This window comes from Periplaneta americana, chromosome 3 (genome assembly GCF_040183065.1).
Source record: "Periplaneta americana isolate PAMFEO1 chromosome 3, P.americana_PAMFEO1_priV1, whole genome shotgun sequence".
NCBI classification, from domain to species: Eukaryota; Metazoa; Arthropoda; class Insecta; order Blattodea; family Blattidae; genus Periplaneta; species Periplaneta americana.
Genome location: NC_091119.1, coordinates 179,353,042 through 179,377,541, shown reverse-complemented (window position 1 = coordinate 179,377,541; position 24,500 = coordinate 179,353,042). Strand labels below are relative to the sequence as shown.

The window sequence follows — 24,500 nt, the reverse complement described above, 5'->3', positions numbered from 1 at the left end:
AACTGAGTCACAATATCTACAAGACCGCAACTATTAATAATTAATTGATTAACTAGTGGACTTACTCATGTTAATTATGTAAGATTTGTGCGGCTTAAAGCTGTTTCAGTGCTTCATGCACCATCCTCAGAGCCTACTAGATCACGGCGTCATCTCGAACTTCTCTGCCTGTTATGTGGGTGTGTTTTGATTGTTGAAAGGTGTTGAAGAGTGGAGTCAAATAGTGTGTGTGTACTGAAATTGATCTGTCTAGTTAATTAATTATATTCAAGTGTTAAAAGTAGTGCACGCAATATTCAAAATGTATTAATAATTCATATACCATTCCTCCTACAGGAATGTTTGAGCGTAGTAAATCCACTACATACCGGTACTGCACTACTACAGTGCTATCATTCGGGCTCCTCCTTCACAATAGCTTACCGGGTACCATAAGAATTACTAGGTACCGATACCGGTATGAAATAGATAGGCCTAAATATTATTTTATTCGAATTAAGAAAACAAAGTTCGGATCAAATGTGAAGCACAATTATCGTAGATGTAATGATTGTTGTTAATAGATACCTATCTTATATATTTCATTAAAAGGTTTTCTGCGGTTCTACTATTTTTTAATACGTCTGGTGAGAATATGGGGTTTTTATGTTTTGTTGGTGACATTGAGTATCTGTTGGCGACATTGATTGAATAGCCTGCCCTGCCCTCTGCCGAAAAAGATAATAAAATGAATTTGTTTATTTGTGAGTATTGCTGAGTATAACAAGTAACGATTATTAGGTGAAAATTTGTACAGATTTTATTGCGGTGATATATTATTTACCAAAATGCGGCTAACACGATCACTATTTTCTAAAGTAGGAGAATTAACTAAGAAATATTCAAATCTTCCGGAATCTTATATCAAGAGGAGTATGGAGCAGGTTATGATCTAACCTCTTTATTTTATTATGTGGTGTTATTGTTTTTAATATAGTAATTGATGATCACATTGTATGATTTAGTTAAGATGATCGGTTATCTAGATGGTCATATGTTTTGATTTAGTTAAGAATAAAAAAAACATTGGTGAGTTCAAGTTTGTATTTTTAAGTGTATCGGAGCAGACCAAATTGAGGTGACATCTTCATCTTCATTGTCTTAACGATTTATTTTATTTTTAAGTAAATAACATGCTGTGTATTTAAATATCTTATGGAGTGCGCCCTAATACTATAAATGTAGGGTATTAAATGTAATGTTGTACCGATAGTTTAATTATCCGTATCATTTCTTGCAAGTAGGTCTGTTATTTCTACAGCTACTAATGGAAAAGTTTAACTAGTTGCATAGAATATGTAGTGTAACGAAAATTATAATATCCAATTCAACAAATATGTTTTGGCAGTTCACTTCATTGTTACCAGCAATCTAACCTACAATGATTTTGTACATTACAGAATAACAAAATATTTTCCATAATGTTTTGTAGGTATATTGGCGTACGCCAAAGGGACAACAGTATCAAAAACGCGAGGTGAAACGAAAAAAATTTCGTTTTGATGTTGATCGTCCATGGACAGCACAGTTCCAGTCCGATAATCAGCCTGGAGTTCTCCACAAGAAAATATTTGTTGAGCCAATCCTAAATTGGAGTTTTTTCAAAGGAGACAGGGTAAGAAAAACTAATCTATAAATAAGTAGTCTAGCTCACAGTTTAATGCTATAAAATATGTATAAACCTAGGTTTACAGTCATGGTAATGAAAATAAGGCCAATCTTCGATATCGCTTCACTCCACACACAGGACTGACGTCTGAGTTATGTTTCTTTATGTGATAGATAGATAGATTTATTTGTTCCATAATATTCTTACATTTGCTTTACAGCATAGAATAAAGAACATGTCCAATTCTTACGTTTAACAATAAAATGCAATACATATAAAATGCAAATATGAAATATGTACAGAATTAATACCTTAATAACAATAATATTTTATACAATGTAATATGTTTACCATTTAATATTATTATAATATTTACACAGTACTGTGAAATGTCAAGAATTCATCTACAGAATAGAAAGTGTGAGATATTAAGTAATTTTTTAGTTTTGTCTTAAATAATGCAGGGTTTTGGCTATGATTCTTAATGTCTTCAGGAAGACTATTGAACAATTTTATCACCATGTAACGTACTCCCCTTTGAAAGCATGATAAATTTGATGATGGCGTATGAAAATCATTCCTTCTGCGGGTATTTATACTATGTATGGCTGAGTTAGTTGGAAAATTTTCTTTATTACATAAGAGGAAATTTATTGTAGAGTATATGTATTGATTTGTTAAGGTTAGAATCTCTAATTTTTTAAAAAATAATCTACATGATTCTCTAGCCTTTGCTCCAACTATTATTCTAATGGCTCTTTTTTGTAATAAGAATATATTTTTACTATCTACAGAATTTCCCCAAAATATTATTCCGTAGGACATAATGGAATGAAAATAGGCAAAATATATTGTCTTTAAGATACTGCTGTTTAGAAATTGTTGTAACGACCTAATTGCGAAGCATGCTGAGCTAAGTTTGGGGGTTATTTCTTTGATATGATTTTTCCAATTTAATGTATTATTAATATGCAAACCAAGAAATTTGTTTGTTGATGTTTCTAGTAGAGGTATATTGTTGATAGTTGTGTCCAATGTTTCAGAGATTAAATTTGAAGTGGCTTTAAATTGAATTATGTTAGTTTTATTAATGTTTAATGCTAGTTTATTGGTTGTAAACCAGTCATAAATTTTAAGGAGAATTGTTTCTGTTTTATATTTGAATGTGACAAAGTTATTGTCTGTAATTATGATACTTGTGTTAGATGGGTTAAGTGAGGAGATAGCTAAGTGACATTAAGCCGAGGTTAGTTGAGAGGATTGTTTAAGTGATATGAAAATAATTATTTAAGTACATTTTCTTTCCTGTGTATAGTGTGGGAGGATACCGGAAACAACTTTTTCTTATTAGATACCAGTAATGACGAAATATACTGTAAATGTACATTTTTTTTTGTGCATCAGCATTATAATCGTGCATAATATGCCACATTATCGCATTAGTGCTGTAAAAATATTACCATGACAACTAAGACGTCTTATTTTTCTTAAAATGACCTAGATGAAATAATTTATTTGATTAAATTTCTTGCTTGAAGAAATATGTAACTTCACAGAAAATAGCAAAGTGGAATGAAAAAATACTGATCCCTGACCAAAATGGAGTGAAGTTTTTAAAATTTCCTTCGAGAAAATGTTGTTGTTGTTGTTTTCTAATGCCAGGCGTTTGACAATAAAGTCATTTGACCTCTTGCACTCCAATATTTTTCAAAGATATTATCATGGCCAGCCACTGAAGCACAGATTTTGAGGTGTTCCGAATCCATTTCTTGGTTTGAGTTGCACAATGGGCAGTTAGGGGACTGATATATTCCAATTCTATGCAGGTGTTTGGCCAAACAGTCATGGCCTGTTGCCAATCTAAATGCAGCTACAGACGATTTTCGTGGTAAATCGGGAATTAACTGTGGATTTTGATGCAGAGAGTTCCATTTTTTCCCTTGAGATTGTGTTATCAAATTTTGTTTGTTGAAGTCTAAGTATGTAGATTTAATAAATCTTTTCACAGAGTAATACGTTGATTTAGTAACAGGTCTGTAAGTAGCAGTGCTGCCCTTCTTTGCTAAAGCATCCACATTCTCGTTTCTCAGGATTCCACAATGGGATAGTATCCATTGGAATACAATTCTTGTATTGAGTGATATTAATTGAGAGAGCATTTTAGTTATTTCTGCTGTTTGAGATGAAGATGTGTGTTTAGAGACTATTGATAGAATAGCTGCTTTGGAGTCTGATAATATAACTGCATTTTTAAATTTATTGATGTGAAATGGAAGATTCCTGAGACTTTCACTTATTGCAATGATTTCTCCATCAAAACTTGTTCCATATCCAAGAGATCTATGAAGTGAGAAGAGACAGCACGTAACACCTGCACCGGCACCTTGTTCTCTGGAAATCAAGGATCCGTCGGTGTATAAATCTGAGAAAATGTTTCCCTGTGCACAACCCCAGAAGTTGATTAAATTAGCTCTTGGTTAAACGAGCGTTGAGCGACTTCCGCCGATTTTGGAATAGATACCGACGCATTTAGGTTAGTTTAGGTTTTTATTATCCGTTCAAGATGAAGGTGAAAGTGATTGAGTGTGATTTTTTGTTTTCTATGTTGGCAGTTCAAGTGCATCAGTGTCTATTCCAAAATTGGCGGAAGTCACTCAACGCTCGTTTCACCTTCAGAATGAGTTTAGAAACCATTCCAGCCATGCTTAATATCTTAACCAATCTTAACATGATCAGTCAGGAATTTGCTGCAAAATTGGGAATCCAGAAAAGACCTGCTTAAAATCTTCTGAAAATACCAGTAGGCTAATTTAAGTATAATTAAGTAGAAAGTGTGTAAATATAATGGGTACTATTTTAATTATGTTAAGTGTACAAAAACAATCTGAGTAAATGACAAACCAACAGAAATGTTAAAAGTTTTTTCATATATTTGTATCTGTCCCCGGAAACTGAAGAAAAATCTGGTAACCTTATCCCAATAGAAGTCCGGAAATTTGCTCTAAATCAGACTTAATAACATTTTTTCTCATAATTTATATTCTTATGAAGTGTGATTACAGATTTGATTTCCAGCTGTCAACAGCTACTGATTGGCAGACATACAATATAAAATAAATCTTGTAACTTGTCACTGTAGGTGGAGATCCTGGTTGGGCCAGACAAGGGAAAGCAGGGCATTATCAGCCAAGTGATCCAGGAGCGTAACTGGGTCATTGTTGAAGGCCTCAACTGCAAGTTGAAGGTTTTTGGAGAGAATTCTGAGTTTCCTGGAATCTATATTCGAGCAGAACAACCATTGCTGGTTACCAATGAAGTGGCCTTAGTGGATCCAGCAGATTTGTAAGTTGGTCTAGTGCCTAATTACAATTCAGATAGAGAAAATGAATGATATGGTGTTAATCCATGAAAATGTGGACAGATAAGTAAAAAATTAAAAATGTATTAAACTCCACTATTATTGCAGCATAAGATAGGCAAAACATTGTAGTTTTGTAGCATAAAATAATTGTGTTTAGTATTTTATCATTTATTCATTGTTAAGGTAATAAGAGAATTAAAATTCATAAAATGCGGTAATAGTACATTATGCAACGAGCCTATAATGATAGTAATTAAGACGCAAGTATGAATATTTATGAACGAGCGCAAGCAAGTTTCATAATATTCATACGAGCATCTTAATTATCATTATAGGCAAGTTTCATACGACTTTTTATGCTCGACCATATTTCTAACTTGAAATTATTCAGATGCATACATTTTATTTGTATCTGACAAGATCAGAAGTGACCTTGTTCTAGGTCGTGAATTGTGAGATGTGCGCAGACGTGAAAGTATTGATTTTTTCCGAGGAACAATAATGTTATTGACCTTGATGTGATCCCGTTAAACTTGATATAACCTTGATTATTGAATTCGACATTGAAAAATGAGATGACAAATTGAATTTATTTGAATATTATCTACAATTAACGCTAATTATTATAGTAACAGAACATAACTTTCTGTGACAGTATTGGATTTCCAGCCTCCGTGACTTTTCGCTAATTCTCTTTCGATTGCATATCCGCGGTTTTATAACGGTACAAAGCTGACTTGTCATTGGCTGAACTCTTGTAAGCTGAGTTGTCATTGGCTGAATACCTGTACTTTAATGAGTAGGTGTACTTTAATGACATGCATTAAAGGACTGCTACCAGGTGTATAATTACTACATTTCGGCATGGTCGAGCATAAAATACAATAAACAGTCACAACAGTTGTACAAACACATGTATTGTTTTTTTTTTTTAATTTTCTTTTTTAGTTTAAGATATTGAAACCTTGTTTTTTTACTTATACATTGAAACATTTCTTTCTGGATAAGTTGCCATTTTACTGAATGTAGACTATTGATTATATTCAAATATCGACTAGTTACATATGATGATAATCCGCACATGCTATAAAGTAGAAGTCTCTTACAACAGAAAAGGCCTAAGCTGCAATTATAATATGAGTACGGTTTTCACACAGCTGTTTTTATTACATTCGGGCCAATATTAGGGTGACCAGATTCACATCGATAAAAAGAGGACATTGTTCGAAAAAATAGGACAGAAAATATATATTTAGATTTAGGCTTAGGTCTGCATTATATTTTAATTACGTCAATATTTATTTTATTACAAACTATTAATAATACAGATTTAGGCTCATATCATACTTAAAAGTACCTATGTTAATATCTATTTTATTACAAAATAATTATGATAAACTTAATAATAATGATTTTACATTTACCTACATATGAAACTAAGGGAACTAAGCATAATAAAATTATTATAAAAATACATCAAATACAATATCTACATTCGCACCTTGATCTCTCGATTTACTAGCTACCTGTGAGCAACGACCATAAGGCCTGTAACACACTTGAAGAGTTTTCGCTAGCAAGAAATGTGTTGCGAGAAAGAGGCGAAGAGCCTTCCTCCACACACTTAGCGAGTTCTCGCTATCACAGATCATACCTTGCTATGATCATCTATGCATTGCCTTCATGCAGAAAGCATTTTTCTGTTTATAGTAATGACTCGTTGGGAGAAATATTATAGGTTATGTATTTACATATATCGTCGTACTTAAATATAATATATAACCTGTAAATATATTGTCGTACTTTACAAATTACATACGGACCCTATGTTGAATCTGAGTATTCAGATGATGAGGAAATGGAAGTTACATGAACATATTTTGTTAATAAAAAAAAAGTAGGCCTAAAATTAAAGCCAGAAATATCTGAAAATAACATTGTATCTTACGAAAATAAGGGCGAGTTTTGGACACTGGTTTCGATGTGAATGATGATACGTTAGGCATTATTTCTGATTGAATGGACCTCAGTTTTTTGCTACTCATTATATGATAGAGGATTCTTTGCTATGTTCTGATTAAAATTATGTAAACTGTTAAGACGTAGATACATTATTTCAAATGTTTAATTAATACTATTAAATCTCATCAAAATAAAATATAGCCCTACTTATTTTCAGATAATCTGATATTTATCTCCAGATTTCTTCTTTAAGTTTGGTGTTTTTATAGTTTTCATCCCGTGTATCATATAAATAGGCCTACGGGTGACATCATACAAGTTCGATAAGTTTCTGACTGCAATTATCAGCCATCTTTCCTCATTTTCAAATAAAAACAATACAATTCATCGCCACCTGTGATATCTTTTTCTACATTCAATCGTCATAAAGAGTATAAATGTCAAACATCTTTGATAAATGTGTCAAGAAAATTCGCTGAGCTACCGATTCCAGCGAGAAACTCGTGCGAGGTTTTTGCCTCGAGCGAGAATCTCTTCCAGTGTGTGGACGTCCATTTGAATCCATGTTATCAATTTTTTAATTTTCTTGCAACACATTTCTCGCTTGCGAAAACTCTGCAAGTGTGTTACGGACCTAACAAAGAGGAGCAAAGAGAGTTATGATCATTGGCAAAGAGTATATTCCATCGATGCTGCTGTCACCTACAGGGAAAGTACTTAAAAAGGCATCAAATGAGTAATTTCAAAATAGGTTTCCTTTTCCTTGGTTATGTTTTATAAATTATACCAATTGTCAGTCTTGAGCATTGTAATTGGGCTTTTCCTGTTATGTTTAATAACAGATAAATAAATAAATAAATATACATCTTGATTACACAACTTTTAATACTAAATCACTTCGGAAAACGTATTATTTGTCTTTCTTGTGTTAAATTTTATATTACCTTGTTAACATGTTTCAGAGTTCTGATAATGGCCAATAGCAGGCTGAAACATGTTAACAAGGTAATATAAAATTTAACACAAAGACAAATAATACGTTTTCCGAAATCTATACTAATAATAAATCTGAAGCCGAAATTTTTCTGGTAATTTTCGATTTTCCAAAAATAATTGGTCCTAACATATATAATTAACCACCCTGAAACCGAAAATCGCTTTTTTTAAATTTTTGTTTGTATGTCTGTCTGTATGTTTGTTACCTTTTCACACGATAATGGCTGAACGGATTTCGATGAAAATTGGAATATAAATTAAGTTCGTTGTAACTTAGATTTTAGGCTATATGACATTCAAAATACTTTATTTAAAAGGGGGGTTATAAGGGGGCCTGAATTAATAAATCGAAATATCTCGCTTATTATTGATTTTTGTGAAAAATGTTACATAACAAAAGTTCCTTTCAAAATGATTTCCGATAAGTTTTATTCTTTACAAAATTTTGATAGGACTGATATTTAATGAGATAAATGAGTTTTAAAATTAAAATAACGCCATCTAAGACGGTGCAATGAATTAAGAACAAATGACTTCGTCTGTAAGGGGCCTTGGACAACAACAATCGAAACAGGGGCCTTGGACATCAACAATCGAAAGCTATTAAACATAGCCTACAGAGAATGTTTCTGTGTTTGTATGAAGTAATATCAGAAGCTAAATTAACCGATTTGTATAATTAATTATTATTTCACCATTGGAAAGTGTACGGTAGTTTCTCTAGATGGACATAATGCTATAATGTTATTACAGTAACTTCTGATATAATATAATATAATATAACATAATATGTAATATTATATAATATAATTTAAATTATTTGAAGGGTTCAGAACCATAGTGGGCCAAGCGCCATTTACTGAATATGTAGAAAACAAGGGTTGAAATTAAGTTATTAGCTAATTCAGTGGAAACCTATAACAAGTAAAATAAAATATACACATTAAATCTAAATGATGTCAATCTTCATTAAACTATGGTTGCATGTAATAAAAATTAAGAAACATGTTAAAGGAATTGTCATTGCACCAAATGAGTGTCTCTGGACCAAAATGATCGCATTTTAATGATTTGGATGCAATTTGAATTAAGTACAGTAACATATTAAACGATTTATCCTTCTATCAAACACGAATGTTCCCTGGATCAAATGTCCTATTTTAATTATGTAATTACTTTATATTTGTTTCTAACGGGTGCAGCGGAGTGCACGGGTACGGCTGGTATATAAATAAATGAATAAATAAGAAAAAAAAATACAAGTTACGAAAAGGAGGACATTTCTTGATTTTTTAAAAATCAGCCCAGACCCTGGACAAAGGCCTAAAAAGGAGGACATATCCGGACAAAAGAGGACGTCTGGTCATTCTAGCCAATATGATACTCGAAAAAATAGCAATAACAATAAAAACTCATCATCCTTTATAAGAATATCGATGTAGGTTAGGTTATGTTACAGAATATTTTAAGAGAGTTTTAAAGGCATCCTGCACGTCAGCATCCCCATTGGAAGGGATGTTAGCATTGTCTTCCAAAATCTGTTCCTTGGACTAGTAACAGTATCTTGGCTCCAACATTAGTGTCTATTCCTAAGTATCACTGTATATTAATAGTAATTTATAGTATAAGAGAGTAAAATTAGAATTTATGCGCTAGGTACTAGAAAGTTTAGCGTCCTAGGCAAAGCCAATGGTGATAATTTCCATGAGTGCATAAAATTTGTTACTGTCGTGTGCTATACAATATTTTATCCATTACTGATATCTAAATTTCATTGTGGGTATCTAAATTCAATTTTAAATTGTACGCCTTTTCTTTATAATGTGTTGTTTGTGAAGAAGTTATAAATTTAAGGTATGAATTTTATTTATGTATGTATTTGCTACTTACAGACCTGTTACTAAATCTACGTATTACTCTGTGAAAAGATTTATTAAATCTACATACTTAGACTTCAACAAACAAAATTTGATAACACAATCTCAAGGGAAAAAATGGAACTCTCTGAATCAAAATCCACAGTTAATTCCCGATTTACCACGAAAATCGTGTGTAGCTGCATTTAGATTGGCAACAGGCCATGATTGTTTGGTCAAACACCTGCTTAGAATTGGAATATATCAGTCCCCTAACTGTCCATTGTGCAACTGAAACCAAGAAATGGATTCGGAACATCTCAAAATCTGTGCTTCAGTGGCTGGTCATGATAATATCTTTGAAAAATATTGGAGTGCAAGAGGTCAAATGACTTCATTGTCAAATGCCTGGCATTAGAAAACAACAACAACATTTATTCACACTGCAAATGGGTATATACCCGGTGGCAGTGGTAACTAATTAAACTCAATAATGACAATTAATAATAAACACAACTAATAAAAAAACAATAATAATAATAATAATAATAATAACAACAACAATAATAATAATAATAATAATAATAATAATAATAATAATAAACACAACTAATAAAAAAACAATAATAACAAGGAGCATCCTAAATTAAATGAAGCATGATCACTTAAAATAATATTTAAAGTAAATCTAATTTGTATCTTAACCCTAAGTTCGAACTAAGACCCACGAATGTGTCAGGTTTATACCTGCACAAGTACCTTTTGGCACTACACTTATTTCGCTGTCAACTCATTCACTGCACTGATTCTATCATGGTTTCACTAACACTTCAAAACCATTTCACTTTTCAAATACTTTGCACAGCCACTTCACTGACACAAACGCACTTCACTTACACAATAGACTTCACTGACACTACACATTTCACTGACACAACACACTTCCTCACTGATAGAACACTTCAAATAACCAGATATCAATTACACCTTTTAAATAGTGTGTATAATATACTACCATCTGTTAGTAAAGTCCTTAAGCCTATTTTTAAATACATTTTTGGTTATTGGTAAAGCCTTTAGTAAGTCTGCAGGTAAAGCATTCCAGTCCCTGATAGTACGATTGAGAAAAGAAAACTTTCCAGTGTCCGTCCTCTGTCTTCTTTCCCTCAATTTATATGAGTGGTCGTTCCTTGAAGAGTAATTTGGCGGCTGCAACCTATGGTTGCTAATGTGTTGGTTGTCATGTAATAGTAATATGCGTTACAAGAGCGGTATGTTGAAGTTTTCATGTTCGAGGAAAAGTTTGAAAAAGCGAAATGTAGTTGAGCTTTTTTAATTTCCGAGAATTGAAAGAAAACATACCGCTCGTGTATCGTACATTATTTTGTGTGAAGATCGTTTATTACATACCTGAAAGAGGAATTTCTAATTAGTTGCAATGAAATCTCCATCTTGGTTTCTGTTCAATGACGGCAAATTTGCAAAACAAAAATATCTATCCTCAACATTGTTGCTTTAAAATGTTTTCTGTGTTTGCTATACTCCAGCAGGCCCTGATATGTCTGTCTTTTTTTTTCCCCCAGTCTATGATGAGTCTGGAATCTTGTTGATTTTTTCACGACTTCCGTGATATGTCTGTCTTTTTTTTTCCCCCAGTCTATGATGAGTCTGGAATCTTGTTGATTTTTTCACGACTTCCTTAATGTTACTTGCACCACGAATGCAGTAACTTTAGTGGAGTTGTAGAGTTTACTTAATTTTTGCAAATATTTAAAAACAATAATTAACAGTGCAATTTAGGTGAAATTGCAGTGGTAAGTTTCCAATTTATAATTAATACTATATTGAACGTCTCTAAAAATAATATGTTAAAAGCCTAAAGCAGTAAAATCAATATGTCACTTAAGCGGTAAGAAGAGGGAAATTGTTATGGTTGTTAGGTTGGGAATACTGAATGTGGAATTTTAGACTTTCCGCGGATTGGTTTTGTGCGGAAACCAAGCAAATATGCATGATCTCGCAGAATAGTAATATACGTTACAAGAGCGGTATGTTGACGTTTTCATGGTCGAGGAAAAGATTGAAAAAGCGAAACGTAGTTGAGCTTTTTTAATTTCCGAGAACATGAAAACAAACATACCTCTCGTGTATCGTACATTATTTTGTGCGAAGATCGTTTATTACATACCTGAAAGAGGAATTTCTAATTAGTTTCAATGAAATCTCTATGTTGGTTTCTGTTTAATGACGGCAACTTCGGAAAACCAAAATATCTTTCATCAGCATTGTTGCTATAAAATGTTTTCTGTGTTTACTGTACTCCAGCAGGCCGTGATATACGTCTGTCTTTTTTTTCCCCCCAGTCTATAAATGCGAACTTAAAACAAACGGTAAGGTTATGTAATGATTTATTTTTCATTTTAATATTTTAACAATATTATTTATATAACATATTGCAGTAATAACATCCGCATCTGGAATCTTGTTGCTTTTTCACAGCTTCCTTAATGTTACTTGTATCAGCAATGCAATAAGTTTCGTGGAGTAGTAGACTTTACTTAATTTTTGCAAATATTTAAAAACAATAATTAACATTGCAATTTAGGTGAAATTGCAGTGGTAAGTTTCCAATTTGTAATTATTACTATGTTAAACGTCTCTAAAAATAATATGTTAAATGCCTAAAGCAGTAAAATGAATGTCGCGCTTAAGCGGTAAGAAGAGGGAAATTGTTATGTGTGTTACGTTGGGAATACTGAATGTGGTATTTCACACTTACCGCGTATTGGTTCTGTGCGGAAAACAAGCAAATACGCACGATCTCACACAAAAAGTTTTTAATTAAGTGCTGTGAATAAAGCCATTGTTTAGGTTGCTAAGGACGATGAAATAAAGACCAGTTTAGATACCAGTCATGGATAAAAGTAAGTTACTAACAGAGACGGCTCCTCAGGGCAGGCAGGGTAGGCTAAGCCTACCTCAACACATTTAGAAGAACCTAAAAGTGGATGTTTATTAACTACCCCAACACATTTGGAAAACCTTATATAATTACATACTCTTGTCTAGGTGCTTAGAAATTCTTCAATTAACGATGAATGGGATTTTTTGAGGGTTAGTTGGACGTTGCTTACTACTGGCAGTTCGATTTATGCGACAAGAATACACTGGACAGATCACGATGCGTCAGAAGGTAGGCAGAAGCGAAGTTAGCCGACCTTCCACGTAACTTCAAAGCTGGCCCTGGAGTAAGCATTAAAAGAGTTCGCTATTCTAAATGCTTTCTTAGTGCATGCATTCTATGCTTAAGCCAGCGCGCTAGAATTCTGCCTGCCCTAACGAGAACCCACGAGCATTATCGAACACCTACGATTTGCGAAATTTCTGTTTGAAAGTTTCACGAGTTGGAACGTAGATTGTTACGAGTAGTATAACAGTTTTTAAACAGTGTGTTTTAAAAGATGTTTTTTTTTAACAGTGTATTTTAGAAAATGTGATTTTTGCAAGTACCTACTGTATATTAATGTTACATATATTTGGTGATTTATAGTTAATGTAAGTGATAACAATATTATATTATGACTGATATAATAAGTAAACTGTTACGTTGTCCGTTTTCGCGTCGTAATGACATTGAAAAGAGAAGTATTTTGGACAATGGACGACCCACTCCTGCATTAAGCTCTATTGTTCATAAAGTCAATGCTAAAGGTGCAAGAAAATTTAATCCTTCATGGTATGAAACACTATGAAATGGAAATATAAAAATTGGAGGTTTATCTTTCGAAAAGGTGGAAAAATTCAAATATCTTGGAGCAACAGTAACAAATATAAATGATACTCGGGAGGAAATTAAACACAGAATAAATATGGGAAATGCCTGGTATTATTCGATTGAGAAGCTTTTGTCATCCAGTTTGCTGTCAAAAAATCTGAAAGTTAGAATTTATAAAACAGTTATATTACCGGTTGTTCTGTATGGTAGTGAAACTTGGACTCTCACTTTGAGAGAGGAACAGAGATTAAGGGTGTTTGAGAATAAGGTTCTTAGGAAAATATTTGGGGCTAAGAGGGATGAAGTTACAGGAGAATGGAGAAAGTTACATAATGCAGAACTGCACGCATTGTATTCTTCACCTGACATAATTAGGAACATTAAATCCAGACGTTTGAAATGGGCAGGGTATGTAGCACGTATGGGCGAATCCAGAAATGCATATAGTATGTTAGTTGGGAGGCCGGAGGAAAAAAGACATTTGGGGAGGTCGAGACGTAGATGGGAGGATAATATTAAAATGGATTTGAGGGAGGTGGGATATGATGATAGAGACTGGATTAATCTTGCACAGTGTAGGGACCGATGGCGGGCTTACGTGAGGGCGGCAATGAACCTGCGGATTCTTTAAAAGCCATTTGTAAGTAAGTAAGTATGGTATGAAACACATAAATGGCTAACAGGAAGTGAAGTTAAAGCTAAGCTGTAGGTGGTCACGTTTGTTATTGTAATCTAAAGAAGGTACTTGGAATCAGATCATACTTGTAACTCGGTAAGTCTAAAGAGACTTGAAAAGAATTTGAATCCAATTTCGGAAATGTTGTCTGAACAACAAGGGTTGCAAGACAGCAGTATAACAATAAACTAGAAAAAACCGACAAATTATGAGACGGCTCATTGATGTAACAGTATTGTTATGTAAACAAGAGTTAAGTTTTCGGGGGGCATGATGAAAGCGAGCTGTCATTAAATCGCGGGAATTACATAAAAATGTTCTGTAAATTTTGCCTACCCTGGACATTTGACTACGAGCCGCCACTGGTTACTAACATATCTGTGAAACAGAGCATTGAAGTCAGTTGTAAATAATTAGAAGTGTCTAATAAAATACAAGTCTACAGGAAGCTTTTATGAAATTTAATTCTTCTGCTTTGCGTTAGACACAATTAACTTGTAAAAAAATTACAAGTGGTATCTCTTGAGATGTGTGATATCTTTATTTGAGAAAGTGAAAAGACACTAATTCCTTAAAATTAAAGTGGTATCTCTTGAGATGTGTATGTGATATCTTTATTTGAGAAAGTGAAAAGACACTAATTCCTTAAAATTAAAGTGGTATCTCTTGAGATGTGTATATGATATCTTTATTTGAGAAAGTGAAAAGACACTAATTCCTTAAAATTAAAGTGGTATCTCTTGAGATGTGTATGTGATATCTTTATTTGAGAAAGTGAAAAGACACTAATTCCTTAAAATTAAAGTGGTATCTTTTGAGATTTGTATGTGATATCTTTATTTGAGAAAGTGAAAAGACACTAATTCCTTAAAATTAAAGTGGTATCTCTTGAGATGTGTATATGATATCTTTATTTGAGAAAGTGAAAAGACACTAATTCCTTAAAATTAAAGTGGTATCTCTTGAGATGTGTATGTGATATCTTTATTTGAGAAAGTGAAAAGACACTAATTCCTTAAAATTAAAGTGGTATCTCTTGAGATGTGTATATGATATCTTTATTTGAGAAAGTGAAAAGACACTAATTCCTTAAAATTAAAGTGGTATCTCTTGAGATGTGTATGTGATATCTTTATTTGAGAAAGTGAAAAGACACTAATTCCTTAAAATTAAAGTGGTATCTCTTGAGATGTGTATGTGATATCTTTATTTGAGAAAGTGAAAAGACACTAATTCCTTAAAATTAAAGTGGTATCTCTTGAGATGTGTATGTGATATCTTTATTTGAGAAAGTGAAAAGACACTAATTCCTTAAAATTAAAGTGGTATCTCTTGAGATGTGTATATGATATCTTTATTTGAGAAAGTGAAAAGACACTAATTCCTTAAAATTAAAGTGGTATCTCTTGAGATGTGTATGTGATATCTTTATTTGAGAAAGTGAAAAGACACTAATTCCTTAAAATTAAAGTGGTATCTCTTGAGATGTGTATATGATATCTTTATTTGAGAAAGTGAAAAGACACTAATTCCTTAAAATTAAAGTGGTATCTCTTGAGATGTGTATGTGATATCTTTATTTGAGAAAGTGAAAAGACACTAATTCCTTAAAATTAAAGTGGTATCTTTTGAGATTTGTATGTGATATCTTTATTTGAGAAAGTGAAAAGACACTAATTCCTTAAAATTAAAGTGGTATCTCTTGAGATGTGTATATGATATCTTTATTTGAGAAAGTGAAAAGACACTAATTCCTTAAAATTAAAGTGGTATCTCTTGAGATGTGTATGTGATATCTTTATTTGAGAAAGTGAAAAGACACTAATTCCTTAAAATTAAAGTGGTATCTCTTGAGATGTGTATATGATATCTTTATTTGAGAAAGTGAAAAGACACTAATTCCTTAAAATTAAAGTGGTATCTCTTGAGATGTGTATGTGATATCTTTATTTGAGAAAGTGAAAAGACACTAATTCCTTAAAATTAAAGTGGTATCTCTTGAGATGTGTATGTGATATCTTTATTTGAGAAAGTGAAAAGACACTAATTCCTTAAAATTAAAGTGGTATCTCTTGAGATGTGTATGTGATATCTTTATTTGAGAAAGTGAAAAGACACTAATTCCTTAAAATTAAAGTGGTATCTCTTGAGATGTGTATATGATATCTTTATTTGAGAAAGTGAAAAGACACTAATTCCTTAAAATTAAAGTGGTATCTCTTGAGATGTGTATGTGATATCTTTATTTGAGAAAGTGAAAAGACACTAATTCCTTAAAATTAAAGTGGTATCTCTTGAGATGTGTATATGATATCTTTATTTGAGAAAGTGAAAAGACACTAATTCCTTAAAATTAAAGTGGTATCTCTTGAGATGTGTATGTGATATCTTTATTTGAGAAAGTGAAAAGACACTAATTCCTTAAAATTAAAGTGGTATCTCTTTAGATGTGTATGTGATATCTTTATTTGAGAAAGTGAAAAGACACTAATTCCTTAAAATTAAAAACATGCTTCACATATAAATGTGAAATACTTTGATTGTATTTTTGTAATGCCTTTTCGTTTGTTTACTGCAGAAAAGCTGGACCTATAGAATGGAGGTACACAGAGGCTGGGGAAAAAGTTCGAGTATCTGTAAGAACAGGTCGCATTATTCCAATACCTAAAGCAGCAGAAGAAACATATGATTATAAAACGAAAGCTACTTACAAAGGTAAGCAAAACTGTTGAGTGTGTTTGGAAGTAGCCACCAGCATAACTCAGGCAGTAAGTATGTTTGCTTACTGATCTAGAGCTCTGCTTGGGCATGGGTTCGATTAGCTGTTGGACTGGTTACCTGGTTGGGTTTTTTCCAAGGTTTCCCCAACTGTAAAGGAAATGTAAGGTAATTCCTGGTGAATCTTTGCCCTCATGTCGCCAGATACCAACTTCCTATCAATTCCACTGACGCTAAATAACCTATTAGTTGATACAGTTTCGTTAAATAGCAGAATAAAAAAAAACAACTAGAGATATGCTTATACTCGTATATATATCACTAGTTCTGAGAGTGCTGTATAGCATAAAATACTGCTAGCCACCAGTGTATCTCAGTTGACTGAGGTATTTGCCTGCTGATCCGGAGTTGCACTGAGACATGGGTTCGATTCCCGCTTGGGGTGATTACCTGGTTGAGATTTTTCTGAGGTTTTCCCCAACCACTGTTGAAAATGAACTTTTGGCAGTGACCACTATAGTCGCGACGCTGTTATTCCCGGCGTGACTCCTCCTCTTTGCTTATGTCTTAGGAAGTGAAGGCTCTATAAAGTCTAGGTAGGTAGTATCATTCGCCATTTTTGTTCTTTCGTTGCCGAGCTACCATACAAGGAATCTATTTGCCACACAATTAAACATTATCATGTCGTAGCTCCTATGATAATAAATCAAATGCTCTGTAATTCAGCAAATAATTGAGCGGCAAATAACGTCTTCGTGTGCTTTCTGGGAACGCCAATGAAAGAGCCAAAATGGCGGGCGATTATATTAACTATTTATCGAGCCTTAAGAAATGAATAATGTCTTCATAAGTGAATCACAAGATGGACACGTTTATACCCTACTTCATACCCTTCATACCCTAAGGGTGAAACCTAACCATTTTTCCCCCATTACTACATATGCTAGTGGATTGTGGTGATTTTCTAGTTTGCAGGTTGAATTTTCTTTTGCCAACTTCGTTTCGAATTTCGATACTGACAAATACTACAAATGGTAGTGATTTTGTAACTAGTATGTTGGCAGCTGAGACAAATATCGACTATATTTTTCGGTACTCGAGTTCCATGAAATTGAAACTGTACTAGATTTCTGAGCCTGTTTCTGGAAACTAGTGGAATTTGAACATACTAATAATTAATTAATATCAATATTAATATTAATACATAATAGTTATTTTATGTGTTGTTATAATTCAAGACTATAGTCAGGTAAGTTTTCGGAGTTAGTACTAATAATTTCATGTGGTCAAACAAAATACATTTTTACATGAGTTAGTTGTTTAGTCAAACCAATAAATTTCGTATTGCCAGACAAAATACTTGACATGTTGTTCCCTTTCTCGTATAGTTTGCCTACGAAAATATGTTACAAATTATTGAATTATTTAGAATAGCCTTCCAACTGTAAGTAAATAAGTCCTTTAGTACGAAGGATCATGTGAGATCTGGTAACAGTTGGCAACACTGACAAGACGGCAATATTTGCTGTTTAGGAACTGTTATGTGACCCTCACTATATATGTAGCCGACCTGCAACATGATTGGCTGCCGGAAATTAGAGCGACAGGAGTATAGATGGAAGTGTAGTTGCAAGCTACTGCTCCATGAAATTGTTTTTTAGTCTGCAGTTTGTTGTCTCTGGGATCCTTGCCTTTTACAAAAAATATGATGATACAAATTGAAATATAAAGAAGTAAAATCATGCGATTCTCTCAGGGTTATAACGTGATTTCTTTTGCAGTAGCTAGATGGCAGCATACTGAAATTGATATGAGTTGTTGTCATGAAAGTGCATTACACTGATCAATATGTTAGTTATTGTCAGGGATAATACTCAAGAATAAAGACTTGAAATTATTGATGAAAAAATTTGTTTATACATTCCTGCTAATCTGCAACATAGATGTTATTTTGTACAATTTTGTGACAGAGAATTCTCCGCCCATTGTTGTAATCTGCTTGCAGGAAATTTCTATGACCAGTCATAAACAGTGGTATTTTCTTTCCCGAATGTTGGAAGATTTCTAAGTCTGAAAAATTCCCGATCATTAAAAAATAAGTGGCTTGGTCACTGGCATTTGTCATTTGTTATACAGATGTTATTTAGTTAGAATTTAGAGTTTAGAGATGATCTGGATCTGTGCTTTTCGACACAGTCACAAAAATTATTCTCTTAAGAATATTTCCACTATAACAAATTTATTCGTAAAAAAAAGACTTAGAAGAGTAAAATGACGAATTCCAGGAGAATATCTCGCGGCCCAGTGTAATTGATGTCACGTCCCAGCGGTTGAGAAACACTGGTATAGGGTACCTTTGTAATGCTCGTCTTTTACATTGACCTTTAACTGTATATTTATGGTAGGTAATGTTAGTTATTTAATGATAATGTTTATTCTTTACAGAAGCAGATAAGGATACAAAAGAAGATGATGTTATAGAAATTACATTTGAACCTGCACTGAAGACCTTCGAAATGGATATAATGGACAATATGGGTATAAAAGAGGATAGAGTACCTGGCAAGACTTATTGGTACTAACTGTGGATGCTTGCACTGTGGTGTAGAGCAGGGATGTCAAAGCGCCTGCACTGCGTGCTATCAAGAACCCGCACAACATTTCCTTAAGAGCAGTGATTATACTTTATCTTGCTAAAAGGTGAACCTTGTTGGATTTGTTTTGTTTGTAGTATGAGCAGGTAATACGCGTACAGGCACTTTGACATCCCTGGTGTAGAGAGTAACTTGTCCAAGTTTGAAGCACTTTACGAACTCTTTTGTTGACCCTTCTCTTGTAGAATTTGTTACTGTGTACATCATGGTATAGGTCCCAAAGCTTTTTCGCCACATTTTTATATTAGTGAAGTCTTCAGTATGTACATGTGAATTACACTTTGTAATATGTAAAATAGCAAATATTTATATAAGTAGAACAAAGCATGATTTCTTTCCATGTTCCTCAGGCTTCTCCATTCCTTCTATTCTTATAATTAATTGGTTAATTAATTAATCAATCAATCAAGTGCTCAGAACATTGGATTTTCTAATAAGGCAGTAAGCGTTTGTGATGTTATTAACACTTTTATCTGAAATGTCGATAACTTTGCAGTTATCATAGTTGAATCATCTTCTCTGCAGAGATCACATTTTGGTGTATAAATGCCAACTTGGTCCAATTGCTAGTCTGAAGATAGCCACTGATGTTCTTAGAGAATTAAGAACAAAATTTTCATTTATCAATTTTTTTTAATTTCGCATCACTATTATCACTATTACGAGGGTCGCCCAGAAAGTAATGCCCCATATTTTTTTTCTTCAAAAATTATTTATTCCACACAGTGTGATTTACACATATGAAGAGTCCACTGCAAGAATGATGGATGTCACTTTCTTGTCGAAAATGAACCAAGACTGTCAATGCATAGCTTAAGACATATAGAATGTACATAGAGAGTTATATGGCATTAACACTGATAGTCATTGTCCAGTAATGATCGGAAAATCACAGTTAAGCTTTGAGCGCTGGACTCTTTATATGAAAGAATGATGTTTTATCTAGATACCCTATTTTTCCACATATTCTCCTTTCAGTTCTATGGCCTTCTCCAGCGAGACACAAGGACATGTATGCCGTGTCAGTAACTTACCAATCCTTGTTTTGGTTATGAAACCAGTTCTTCGCTGTACGAATCACCTTCTCGTCCTCAAAATGTCTTCCACGAATAGCATCTTTTAATGCCCTAAACAAGTGAAAGTCCGAGGGAGCTAGGTCAGGGCTGTAGGGGTGGATGGGGTAAAACTCTCCAACCCTGTTGTAAATTTTTATACTAGACAACAATGTAATTTTATTATCTTAACAATAATTATCACTCTCTATAATTTAATTCCACTCCCATCAACAATGGGATTTGCTCTCCGCACAGCAACACAGCGTTCGTTATTGCACTCCACAAACGACAATGACAATTTACTTGGACTATTACGAACAACAATGAACTGTTAATCTTAACTAATATTCACAAAGCACTATTTACAACACAGAACTGTCAGTTCTCAGTTCACGGTTCTTCTAGCTCAGTCACTTGAGTTCACAGTATCTCGAACCACAGACCTTCAGAGACAGTCCACTGTACTCGAACTCAGGTCCCTCCAACTGCGGTCCACTGCACTCGAACTCAAGTCCCTCCAACTGCGGTCCACTGCACTCGAACTCAGGCCTTCGGATGCTGACACAGTTGCGGACGCACACTCAAGTCGAACTCCGGTACACAAGACTGGCTGGCTTGCTCTGTTCACTGGCTGTAACAACACTGGCTTACTCACTGAATGGCTGAATAAACTGAAACTGCTTAAGTTCGCTCGCGTTTCTTCTTTTATAGCTAAACCATAGTTACGAGAAATTTCTACGGGTGTCCAGAGATAGCTCTCTCGAATTATCTGGATATCTCCACTTCGATGGACTCCTCTGGACGATTCAGGAGGGTCCGTCCCCCCTTCACTCCGCAAGTAGCAGCTGCGCGCGCAACCTCCCCTCGCCGCATTGCCGTAATACACCCCCTCTGCCCTTCAGCATGCAGATGCTCCCTGTACCAGCGTTTCGTCTGCCGCGCGCTCTGTCGGATGCGTGTTCGAACCCCGTTGCAGCTGTCACACTGTTTTCTGTTCAGAAATCCTCTAACTTGTATGAGGACGAGCTTTATTGTGTTGAATGAAAACATTTCCTTGGTTGTTGTCATGACAAAGTCACTGGAAGCAATAACGTGGCTAGTGAAGAGGCTAGATGGAGATCTGATTTGTGTCTTGTATTACTATAAAATTATGCAGTTATAGTCACGACGCTGTTATTCCCAGCGTGACTCTGCCTTTTTGCTTACGTCTTAGGAAGTGAAGGCTCTATCAAGTCTAGGTAGGTAGTATCGTTCGCCATTTTTGTTCTTTCGTTCCCGAGCTACCAGACGAGGAATCTATTTGCCACACCGTTAAACATTATCATGTCGTAGCTCCTATGATAATAAATCAAACACACTGTAATTCAGCAAATAATTGAGTGGCAAATAACGTCTTCGTGTGCTTTCTGCGAACGCCAACGAAAGAGCCAAAATGGCGGGCGATTATATTAAGTATTTATCGAGCCTTAAGAAATGAATAACGTCTTCATAAGCGAATCACAAGACGCACATGTTTAAATGTAGCCGACCTGCACTGTGATTGGCTGCCGGAAATTAGAGCAACGGGACTGTAGGTTCTGGTTATTTTAAAGGTACACTACCGGTCAAAAGTTTTCGATCAGCTATGAAAATAACTATATACTTTATTTCAATGTACAAACACATCGGAAAAACTAAATAGACCAACAAAATAAATATTTTCTCTCTCTAGCTTTATAATATGATAGAATGTTCAAAACGAAATCCCTGTTTTAACCACAAATCCATAGTTGTGATAGGTGATCGAAAACTTCCTGACCGGTAATGTATATCGGTATCTTGATTTTTAACTTAAAACATCATCACAGAAGGAGTGTACTCAGAAGGTAAGGTCAAGATTTCTTAGAGCTTTCTTTTGAAAAACAACAATATCTTTAGTTTTAGTTGAGTTATTAGTACATATTTCATTATAGTCTCTAAACACACACCTTCATCTCAAACAGCAGAAATAACTAAAATGCTCTCTCAATTAATATCACTCAATAAAAGAATTGTATTCCAATGGATACCATCCCATTGTGGAATCCTGGGAAACGAGAATGCGGATGCTTTAGCAAAGAAGGACAGCACTGCTACTTACAGACCTGTTACTAAATCTACGTATTACTCTGTGAAAAGATTTATTAAATCTACATACTTAGACTTCAACAAACAAAATTTGATAACACAATCCCAAGGGAAAAAATGGAACTCTCTGCATCATAATCCACAGTTAATTCCCGATTTACCACGAAAATCGTCTGTAGCTGCATTTAGATTGGCAACAGGCCATGATGTTTGGCCAAACAGCTCATAGAATTGGAATATATCAGTCCCCTAACTGCCCATTGTGCAACTCAAACCAAGAAATGGATTCGGAACACCTCAAAATCTGTGCTTCAGTGGCTGACCATGACAATATCTTTCAAAAATATTGGAGTGCAAGAGGTCAAATGACTTTGTCAAATGCCTGGCACTAGAAAACAACAACAATATATTTCATTATAGAACGAAAGTGTGTGAAGTATGCCATTTTAAAGGTATGCCACTTTAAATATTGCCAATGGAGGATAAGGATCTTAATGCATAACAGATTGAACTCAGTTTGGCAGTGATATATTCTGTCATTTAATCTAACACACAAGGAAAACTGAGCATTACTATGTGGCTAAATTTGATTACACTGGTTTAATCAATATTAGATACAGAGTGGCGGAGGAAAACAGGAAATTTTGAATTAACATAAATGGCATGAATAAACACAGTACAAACATTATTTATTGATGGAAGTGCATATACATAATATGCCATTTATATTGCCATTATTACACAATGTCACTTGTCATGTTATTTCTTGAAGATGACATCGGAAAGATGTGCTCCTTTTCGGCGTGGAAGTAAAATTGCTTTGCAGATTTCCAGAGGGAATAGCTCATGCATGTAACAAAAAAAATTATATCATATTGGTGGAAAGTTAATATTTTTTTCAGAAAAAATTTTTTTTTTTTCCCAAATGTTTAGCAATGTCTTTTTCTGTAACTATAGTGAGTAGAATCGTTTTTGTTCATATAGATAGGAAATCTAATAAAGGGTAATTTATCCTTTTGGCGTATTTCAATAGCATGCACGGTTTTCGTGTAAATTTAATTTTAATAACCTCTAAATTCAAGCCATTGCACGATGCGAGCAAGTGGCAACGTCTTGGCAGAGAGCAGCTCACCTTCTGAGACACACTGAGTTCGTTGACCTCTTACATCTGTATCACGAGTAGAGTGTGTTGGTGGCGATGTTGCTGGACTGCTGAAACTTCAAACTTAATTTTCTAATTAACTGTGCATTTAATCACAAAATGTAATATAGGTTTCCTGTTTGTTTAAATGTACCCTACATCCCTTTCAATCTGCAAGTTTATTTCACTTCCACTCTGTATAGAAACAAAGATCACTGTTTTTATTTTGAGATGTCTATAATTTGAAAACCATGATGCCTGTGTCAGAGGAAGAACAATAAATTGTTTGTATATAGTACATCTTAAGTCTGATTAGTGTAATAGTAGTAGCCTAATATGTATCGTAATTAATCAACGATGTATGCAGTAGAGTAGAAAATGAACTGGCCACCCTATCCTATTATCTCCTGGCTTAGTTACCTCATGAGTGATGCCTTATTGGTGTCACGAGGTTCCAACCTGTCTTCGGACAGTTGACTAAACTAAGGTGACCATATTCCTCAGAGTCGAAGCTGGGATTAAATGCGTAACTACCACACAAAAACCCCCCAA

At 34.0% G+C, this 24,500-nt stretch overlaps 1 protein-coding gene across 1 annotated transcript; it reads left to right on the top strand.

Annotated features, from left to right (window-relative positions):
* Positions 1 to 600: 600 nt before the first annotated feature.
* Positions 601 to 24,246, top strand: mRpL24 (mitochondrial ribosomal protein L24). Its single transcript, XM_069822311.1, has 5 exons — positions 601 to 923; positions 1,472 to 1,654; positions 4,788 to 4,990; positions 16,853 to 16,989; positions 19,438 to 24,246. The coding sequence occupies exons 1-5, from the start codon at positions 828 to 830 to the stop codon at positions 19,572 to 19,574; spliced, it is 756 nt and encodes a 251-aa protein (XP_069678412.1). The 5' UTR covers positions 601 to 827; the 3' UTR covers positions 19,575 to 24,246.
* Positions 24,247 to 24,500: the final 254 nt, after the last annotated feature.